At 33.2% G+C, this 10,949-nt stretch overlaps 1 protein-coding gene across 1 annotated transcript; it reads right to left on the bottom strand.

Annotated features, from left to right (window-relative positions):
- Positions 1-1,050: 1,050 nt before the first annotated feature.
- LOC117329999 lies at positions 1,051-5,312 on the bottom strand (the record flags this gene model as incomplete). Its single annotated transcript, XM_033888229.1, is given in 3 exon segments — positions 1,051-1,344; positions 3,193-3,438; positions 4,348-5,312. Coding segments are annotated over 2 exon segments (310 nt in total), but the record flags the coding sequence as incomplete, so codon positions are not given.
- Between the last annotated feature and the right edge of the window lie 5,637 nt (positions 5,313-10,949).

Genomic DNA, 10,949 nt, shown 5'->3' with positions numbered 1-10,949 from the left:
ATTTTAAAATAATTATAAATTTTTTCCAAAAAAAAAAAATAAAAGTACAGTACAAATTTTAGATAACAATATTAAAACACGTATCATTTTTGTTTTTAATTTACTTCCGTACTATTTTTTAACAATTTATTCCTGAAATTTTATTTTCTATTTTTCATCATTAAATCTTATTGGATAAATAATTTCTTTTTCCGAAAAATTTTTATTAATTATATTCCATACAAAGTACCTATTATTAAGATAAAATATAATTACTATACACTGTATCTATTATTCAGATAATATATAATTACTGTACACTGTATCTATTATTTAGTTAATATATAATTACTATACACTGTACCTATTATTAAGATAAAATATAATTACTGTACACTGTATCTATTATTAAGATAACATATAATTACTATACACTGTATCTATTATTTAGTTAATATATAATTACTATACACCGTATCTATTATTAATATAACATATAATTACTATACACTGTAAATATTATTAATATAACATATAATTACTATACACTGTATCTATTATTCAGATAATATATAATTACTGTACACTGTATCTATTATTTAGTTAATATATAATTACTATACACCGTATCTATTATTAATATAACATATAATTACTATACACTGTATCTATTATTAATATAACATATAATTACTATACACTGTATCTATTATTCAGATAATATATAATTACTGTACACTGTATCTATTATTTAGTTAATATATAATTACTATACACTGTACCTATTATTAAGATAACATATACTTACTATACACTGTATCTATTATCAAGGTTATATATATATATATATATATATGTATAGGTACTATACACTTTCTTAATTCTTTGAAACCGAATGTTTAATCCTAGAAATTAAACTATTAATTTATTTAGCTGGTCATTCTAAATTTATCGAAATGGTTTACTTTTTAAAATTCCAACGTCAATGCTATTCAGAAGATTTAATATTTGTTTTTTTTACAATTATGCATGTGTATATATTATTTATTAATATACCTTGTGGATACTTACGGACTCTGAATGTTTTTTGTGTGACGCCATTTTCATTTATGACACTACATCTGTATCCAAGCACATCCTCATTCCCAATACCAGACAAAGTTAGGGTACTGGACACCAGATACGGATTGTCAGGGGCCATTTCATCCTCAATAGTATGGTTGGCAGAGTTCGTGTTAGCCATCTGTTCAGCCTCCCTGTACCAGGTAATGGTCGGTGTCGGGATTCCTGTTCCCGAACATCGCATCTCCACGGTCTCATTATCTTCTGTAAATTCGTGCTGATATAGACACATTTTCGGGGGAGCTGTAAAAATTAAATACTTACTTCATGTTGTAGTAATTATATATATATAATATATTATAGTCATTGAATATTTATCATATATTGTAGTAATGAAATATTTATAACATATTGTAGTTATTAAATATACAAATGTATCTATTATATAGTGTAGTAATTAAATGTTTATTTTATATTGTAGATATTATACATTTTATATTGTAGCACCAGTATATTATACAATTTAAGTATTCTTCTTTTTATTATAGTTTACGTGTTCAATATAATAACAACAAATGAAACAAGATAATAGTTGCGACACTACCAGGCGCAAAGCATTATCAAAAAAATCATTTATTTTGCTGATCAGATGATAAACATACTATGTAAAGTATTACTATTGGAAACTCAAATAAACCAATTCCGTCCAAGCATGCTGTATTTGATATTAATCAACGTCATATTGACCACTTTATTCATTTGAGGGGTTAAAGACAACCTTCTCTTGGTTCGAGCTGCACGAGTATGAGTTTTGGAGACTTCAGCATATTATTGAAATAATCCCTTTGAAAACTTGTTTTGAAATTCAGCTGATCAAATACATTTTGCTGGAAACTAAGATGGCATGACTTATGGAGCTCGTGTCGTGTACTTGTATATTGGTGTGTCATAAATCACCGTTTTCATATGTAATGGTCGCGTTAAGAGGGTTCAAAAGTAATATAATCACAGTTTACATATGTAATGGTCGTGTTCTGAGGGCTATGATGTTATATAATCATTATTTTCATAAATATTTGTCGTGTTCTGAAGGTCAAAACCTAATATAATCACCGTTTAAATAAATATTTGTCGTGTTTCAGGGACTATCACTTAATATAATCACCGTTTACATAAATATTGGTTGTGTTCTGAGGGTTCAAACGTAATATAATCACAGTTTACATAAATGTTAGTTGTGTTCTGAGGGTTCAAACGTAATATAATCACTATTTACATAAATTTTTGTCGTGTTCTGAAGGTCAAAACCTAATATAATCACCGTTTAAATAAATATTTGTCGTGTTCCAGGGACTATAACTTAATGTAATCACCGTTTACATAAATATTGGTTGTGTTCTGAGGGTTCAAACGTAATATAATCACTGTTTGCATCAATGCTAGACGTGTTCTGGGGGTTCAAAGGTAATACAATCACTATTTACATAAATGTTAGCCGTGTTCTGAGGGTTCAAAGGTAATATAATCACTATTTACATAAATGTTAGTCGTGTTCTGAGGGTTCAAACGTAATATAATCACTATTTACATAAATGTTAGTCGTGTTCTGGGGGTTCAAAGGTAATATAATCACTGTTTACATAAATGTTAGTCGTGTTCTGAGGATTTTACGGAATATAATCACTATTTACATAAATGTTAGTCGTGTTCTGAGGGTTCAAAGGTAATATAATCACTATTTACATAAATGTTAGTCGTGTTCTGGGGGTTCAAAGGTAATATAATCACTGTTTACATAAATGTTAGTCGTGTTCTGAGGATTTTACGGAATATAATCACTATTTACATAAATGTTAGTCGTGTTCTGAGGGTTCAAACGTAATATAATCACTATTTACATAAATCTTAGTCGTGTTCTGAGGGTTCAAAGGTATTATAATCACTATTTACATACATCTTAGTCGTGTTCTGAGGGTTCAAAGGTATTATAATCACTATTTACATAAATCTTAGTCGTGTTCTGAGGATTTTACGGAATATAATCACTATTTACATAACTTTTAGTCGTGTTCTGAGGAATTTTACAGAATGCAATCCCTATTTACATTAATAATTGGTCGTGTACTGAAGAATATCACGTAAAGCAGTCACCATTCACGTAGACCATCGTAGTGTTCTCCTCTCTGCTGATGGAATTCTCAGCATTGCATGTGTAGTTGCCAATGGCGGTACGGTATATATTCGTGAAGTTCAATGTCGTTTCATTTGAATAGTCGCTGTCCTTTGGTCCTATCCAACTCACATCTGATAGGGGATTTGAGGTGACGTTACACTGGATGATGACGTCATCTGTTTCGTTAACGTTTACATCGTTTGTTAAAGTCAGGATGGGGGGATCTGAAGCATGAAGGGATAGGAGTTAGCATGAACAAATCCAAATCCATAGACTTTGATTGATCATTAAAAAAATTGGTTTCATTTTCTCCTTTAGATGTGAATATGGATAACAAATGATAATAGGCGTCATTGACATCGACTGACCTATATACGTCATAAATTGCCATTATCGCCATTAACAATAACCTCGAGTGGATTTAATATGTTGTTACTTTTTTTTAGTTAAAGCTTAAAAATTGGGTCCATCATTTACTCGTTACCAGAATAACTCAATTCATAATCGCGATCTACCAGTGCATATCTCAAAACATGTGTCCACTACTAAGTTTAGATGCATTAACGCGTTTAGAAATATCTATAGACGGGTCGTATGGGAATCAATATTCACGCTTAAGAATCCAGGAAAACTCTGAAGAAAGATAATGATTTAAAAAAAGAATCAAAGCACATAATGATAAAAGATAAAATGCTTTATAACATACATGTAGCATTGTTTGTTTTATCTTATATACTAGTCTTAATGTTTCATATTTAAGGTAGTCATCATATTACACAATAATGTATATATCAATAAAACTAAGAACAAAAAGGTCAACACACATAAAGAATCAAAAAGGTACAAAATTCACAAGCATGAACAAATAATACATCATAGAAGAAAAATAGCACATAGCAATATATTGAAAGTTATGTTTGTCTCATACAAGTAAATGGTTTCTTGGCCCAACCATTATTATCAAAATTTCGACAACTTTAACTTTACGGGAGTCTAGCCTCAATTTAAACATTGGAAAGTGTATCAAGCTGTCAAAAGCATGTGTTTATTTTTGTAAATTTTATACGGATACAGTGCCTCACATTCATATGTGTGTACAATGGGGTGTACATCTGACTGATCATTGTACTTACATAATACATCCAGGGTGACGTTACGTCGATAGAAGCTGTTACTTCCGTTGTAACCAACGACACAGATCAACAAGGCCTGGTTTTCATTGTGTGTTAACGTAAAAGATGTAGTCGCATTGAAAACAATTGTTTTGCCAGAACGTTCCCAGGTTTTTACGGTGTTCAGATCCCGGCCATCCCTTTCCCAGCCAATGGTCGGTTCGGGAATGCCACCTACTACTAAACATGAAAGGATAATAGTGTCCCCAGCGTATATCTCATCACCAGCTAGTTCCAGGTCTGGTTGTCCTGGTGGTTCACCTGAATAAAAGTGAAAAAGAACTGTTCTCTAAATTACGCATATGTTTTCTAGTATAAATGTGTATTTTTGCATTGGTATTTAGTTGTGAAATCCCCATCGCTGTACCTCGGACGTATTAAAAAAAATGCCCTCATTAAAATCATCATATTTCTACTGTATGTTTGACTTATGGGCCTTAGAAGGTTGATTCCAATGGGTTGTATTGAGGCGGTCATGTAACTAAGTTAAATATAACTATGACAAAAAGTAGTCGCATTATCACGTGTGATATTTATATAGTAGTTTAGTTTCGTTTGATTAACCCTAGCCTAATATGTTAGAACTGGTTCGTTTGAGAACCCATGTTTCTATTTGATATAAGCAAAATGAAATGCTGCCTTCTGATTGGCTGAATTCTGATAGGCTGATGATGTCTATGTAAGGAATAGTTCTGCCAAGGCCCTCTCCGCAGAGAAATATTTCTGTGACACGGACCACGGGTGTACAAGTTGCCAGTATATACAGTACATGGTACTGAGATACATAGATGGCAAATGGGTACAGGGAGGATAGTAAAGGGTGCTGTCACACAGTTCAGGGTTGGGAGGCACAGTGTACGGGGTCCATATAGGACAGGGTGCTGTCATATATTACAGGGTCCAGATATGCAATACAGAGTGCTAAGGGCTCATGGTACTGAGTACTAAGGTATAGTACTGGGTACAGGAGATAATTATATAGCTTGTTTACTGGTATTGGTTGTAAGTTTAGTGTTGTATAATGCATGTACTTCGTGCAGGTAATACATACGTAATTGTATGTAAAGTCATTGCGAAGTACGTATTTTTCCAGTGTAACAAATTGTCGTGTTAAGGGGCATTTAAACGGCAAATCAAGTCAAAAGAGGGATATTTTACAAGCCAATAAAATCCTATTAAGGTGCACTTTCACACAAGTAACATGATGTACTTTTAATATGTACCATGGCAACTTGTTGTTGGCATGGTATTTGTTAAGCTGTTTGTACAAGAAAGCATGCGAAAAATGCATATTTCAGGGGGACATTGCTAGCTGATTTGTATCGCTTATATTGCACAACATAAACATGTCGTTTTGATCACAAGAGTCTAAAACACAAAATAGGAACATTGGTTTGACCCGATTTGACTTTATAATACGTGTAAACACTGTTATTTCGACCTTGAAATGCAAATGGCGGTTGTGAATAATATCACTCAAATATGGCATATAAGAAGATATTTCAAACATGAAAATGTTATCATTACACACTATGAAGAAACCTAGACACGTCTAGATGATTGCTTTTAAAGTTGGACCGTTGAGTTTGGGTTAAAAAATGCATATTTTTGAAAAAGGCCCAAAACGTTGACACCATGTCTTAAACAAGTCCTTCTTACTATAATCAGATGTCTTAAAAGTATGATATAGGAGCATTGTCATTGATTGAAATGCCTTCCTTTATGCCATATTTGTGTGTTATTGTTCAGTTACCATTTGCATTTTAAGGTAAAAAAAAGTGTCTATACGTACATAAAGTCAAATCTGATCAAACAAATGTTACATCTTACCACAAAGTAAGTCTATAGAAAACAATTGTATTGTGATCTTAAAAGTATGATATAGGAGCATTGTCATTGATTGAAATGTCCTATTATCCTACGTAGACGACCTTTAACGCGGTTGTCATCAATTATATATTGATCAAGGTCGACCAGCGGATTCAAACAAGGTACAAAACAAGACTTACCTCCACAATGTAACTCAGTGGGATTACAGTTCAACTCGGCGTTGTCATACCAATAACTAGTCCCACCCTTATCCGGATAGACATAGGTATTCCTGAAAGTGTAACACTGACATTTATTAGTTATTCTGTACATGATATGGGGTGTAACACTGACAGTTATTAGTAATTCTGTACATATTATCGGATGTGTAACACTGACATTTATTAGTTATTCTGTACATGATATGGGGTGTGACACTGACAGTTATTAGTAATTCTGTACATGATATGGGGTGTAACACTGACAGTTATTAGTAATTCTGTACATGATATGGGGTGTAACACTGACAGTTATTGGTAATTCTGTACAAGATATGGGGTGTGACACTGACAGTTATTAGTAATTCTGTACATGATATGGGGTGTATCACTGACAGTTATTAGTAATTCTGTACATGATATGGGGTGTGACATTAACAGTTATTAGTAATTCTGTACATGATATGGGGTGTATCACTGACAGTTATTAGTAATTCTGTACATGATATGGGGTGTGACATTAACAGTTATTAGTAATTCTGTACATGATATGGGGTGTAACACTGACAGTTATTAGTAATTCTGTACATGATATGGGGTGTGACACTGACAGTTATTAGTAATTCTGTACATGATATGGGGTGTGACACTGACAGTTATTAGTAATTCTGTACATGATATGGGGTGTAACACTGACAGTTATTAGTAATTCTGTACCTGATATGGGGTGTGACACTGACAGTTATTAGTAATTCTGTACATGATATGCGGTGTAGCACTGACAGTTATTAGTAATTCTGTACATGATATGGGGTGTAACACTGACAGTTATTAGTAATTCTGTATATGATATGGGGTGTGACACTGACAGTTATTAGTAATTCTGTACATGATATGGGGTGTGACACTGACAATTATTAGTAATTCTGTACATGATATGGGGTGTAACACTGACAGTTATTAGTAATTCTGTACATGATATGGGGTGTAACACTAACAGTTATTAGTAATTCTGTACATGATATGGAGTGTAACACTAACAGTTATTAGTAATTCTGTACATGATATGGGGTGTGACACTGACAGTTATTGGTAATTATGTACATGATATGGGGTGTGACACTGACAGTTATTAGTAATTCTGTACATGATATGGGGTGTAACACTGACAGTTATTAGTAATTCTGTACATGATATGGGGTGTAACACTGACAGTTATTAGTAATTCTGTACATGATATGGGGTGTAACACTAGCAGTTATTAATAATTATGTACATGATATGGGGTGTAACACTGACAGTTATTAGTAATTCTGTACATGATATGAGATGTAACACTGACAGTTATTAGTAATTCTGTACATGATATGGGGTGTGACACTGACAGTTATTAGTAATTCTGTACATGATATGGGGTGTGACACTGACAGTTATGAGTAATTCTGTACATGATATGGGGTGTGACACTGACAGTTAGTAGTAATTCTGTACGTGATATGGGGTGTAACACTGACAGTTAGTAGTAATTATGTACATGATATGGGGTGTGACACTGACAGTTATTAGTAATTCTGTACATGATATGAGATGTAACACTGACAGTTATTAGTAATTCTGTACATGATATGGTGTGTGACACTGACAGTTATTAGTAATTCTGTACATGATATGGGGTGTGACACTGACAGTTATTAGTAATTCTGTACATGATATGGGATGTAACACTGACAGTTATTGGTAATTCTGTACATGATATGGGGTGTGACACTGACAATTATTAGTAATTCTGTACATGATATGGGGTGCAACACTGACAGTTATTAGTAATTCTGTACATGATATGGGGTGTAACACTGACAGTTATTGGTAGTTCTGTACATGATATGTGATGTAACACTGACAGTTATTAGTAATTCTGTACATGATATGGGATGTAACACTGACAGTTATTAGTAATTCTGTACATGATATGGGGTGTGACACTGATAGTTATTAGTAATTCTGTACATGATATGGGGTGTAACACTGACAGTTATCAGTAATTCTGTACATGATATGGGGTGTAACACTAACAGTTATTAGTAATTCTGTACATGATATGTGATGTAACGTTGACATTTATTAGTAATTCTGTACATGATATGGGGTGTGACACTGACAGTTATTAGTAATTCTGTACATGGTATGGGATGTAACACTAACAGTTATTAGTAATTCTGTACATGATATCGGATGTGTAACATTGACAGTTATTAGTAATTCTGTACATGATATGGGGTGTAACACTGACAGTTATTAGTAATTCTGTACATGATATGGGGTGTGACACTGACATTTATTAGTAAGTTTGTACATGATATCGGGTGTGACACTGACATTTATTGGTAATTCTGTACATGATATGTGATGTAACACTGACAGTTATTAGTAATTCTGTACATGATATGGGGTGTAACACTGACAGTTATTAGTAATTCTGTACATGATATGGGGTGTGACACTGACAGTTATTGGTAATTCTGTACATGATATGTGATGTAACACTGACAGTTATTAGTAATTCTGTACATGATATGGGATGTAACACTGACAGTTATTAGTAATTCTGTACATGATATGGGGTGTGACACTGACAGTTATTAGTAATTCTGTACATGATACGGGGTGTAACACTGACAGTTATTAGTTATTCTGTACATGATATGGGGTGTAACACTGACAGTTATTAGTAATTCTGTACATATTATCGGATGTGTAACACTGACAGTTATTGGTAATTCTGTACAAGATATGGGGTGTGACACTGACAGTTATTAGTAATTCTGTACATGATATGGGGTGTAACACTGACAGTTATTAGTAATTCTGTACATGATATGGGGTGTAACACTGACAGTTATTGGTAATTCTGTACAAGATATGGGGTGTGACACTGACAGTTATTAGTAATTCTGTACATGATATGGGGTGTATCACTGACAGTTATTAGTAATTCTGTACATGATATGGGGTGTGACACTGACAGTTATTAGTAATTCTGTACATGATATGAGATGTAACACTGACAGTTATTAGTAATTCTGTACATGATATGGGGTGTGACACTGACAGTTATTAGTAATTCTGTACATGATATGGGGTGTGACACTGACAGTTATGAGTAATTCTGTACATGATATGGGGTGTGACACTGACAGTTAGTAGTAATTCTGTACGTGATATGGGGTGTAACACTGACAGTTAGTAGTAATTATGTACATGATATGGGGTGTGACACTGACAGTTATTAGTAATTCTGTACATGATATGAGATGTAACACTGACAGTTATTAGTAATTCTGTACATGATATGGTGTGTGACACTGACAGTTATTAGTAATTCTGTACATGATATGGGGTGTGACACTGACAGTTATTAGTAATTCTGTACATGATATGGGATGTAACACTGACAGTTATTGGTAATTCTGTACATGATATGGGGTGTGACACTGACAGTTATTAGTAATTCTGTACATGATATGGGGTGTAACACTGACAGTTATTAGTAATTCTGTACATGATATGGGGTGTAACACTGACAGTTATTAGTAATTCTGTACATGATATGGGGTGTAACACTGACAGTTATTGGTAGTTCTGTACATGATATGTGATGTAACACTGACAGTTATTAGTAATTCTGTACATGATATGGGATGTAACACTGACAGTTATTAGTAATTCTGTACATGATATGGGGTGTGACACTGATAGTTATTAGTAATTCTGTACATGATATGGGGTGTAACACTGACAGTTATCAGTAATTCTGTACATGATATGGGGTGTAACACTAACAGTTATTAGTAATTCTGTACATGATATGTGATGTAACGTTGACATTTATTAGTAATTCTGTACATGATATGGGGTGTGACACTGACAGTTATTAGTAATTCTGTACATGGTATGGGATGTAACACTAAAAGTTATTAGTAATTCTGTACATGATATCGGATGTGTAACATTGACAGTTATTAGTAATTCTGTACATGATATGGGGTGTAACACTGACAGTTATTAGTAATTCTGTACATGATATGGGGTGTGACACTGACATTTATTAGTAAGTTTGTACATGATATCGGGTGTGACACTGACATTTATTGGTAATTCTGTACATGATATGTGATGTAACACTGACAGTTATTAGTAATTCTGTACATGATATGGGGTGTAACACTGACAGTTATTAGTAATTCTGTACATGATATGGGGTGTGACACTGACAGTTATTGGTAATTCTGTACATGATATGTGATGTAACACTGACAGTTATTAGTAATTCTGTACATGATATGGGATGTAACACTGACAGTTATTAGTAATTCTGTACATGATATGGGGTGTGACACTGACAGTTATTAGTAATTCTGTACATGATACGGGGTGTAACACTGACAGTTATTAGTTATTCTGTACATGATATGGGGTGTAACACTGACAGTTATTAGTAATTCTGTACATATTATCGGATGTGTAACACTGACATTT

This window comes from Pecten maximus, chromosome 6 (assembly GCF_902652985.1).
Source record: "Pecten maximus chromosome 6, xPecMax1.1, whole genome shotgun sequence".
NCBI lineage: Eukaryota > Metazoa > Mollusca > Bivalvia > Pectinida > Pectinidae > Pecten > Pecten maximus.
The sequence above is the reverse complement of the archived record's forward strand: the minus strand, read 5'-3'. Positions and strand labels throughout refer to the sequence as shown.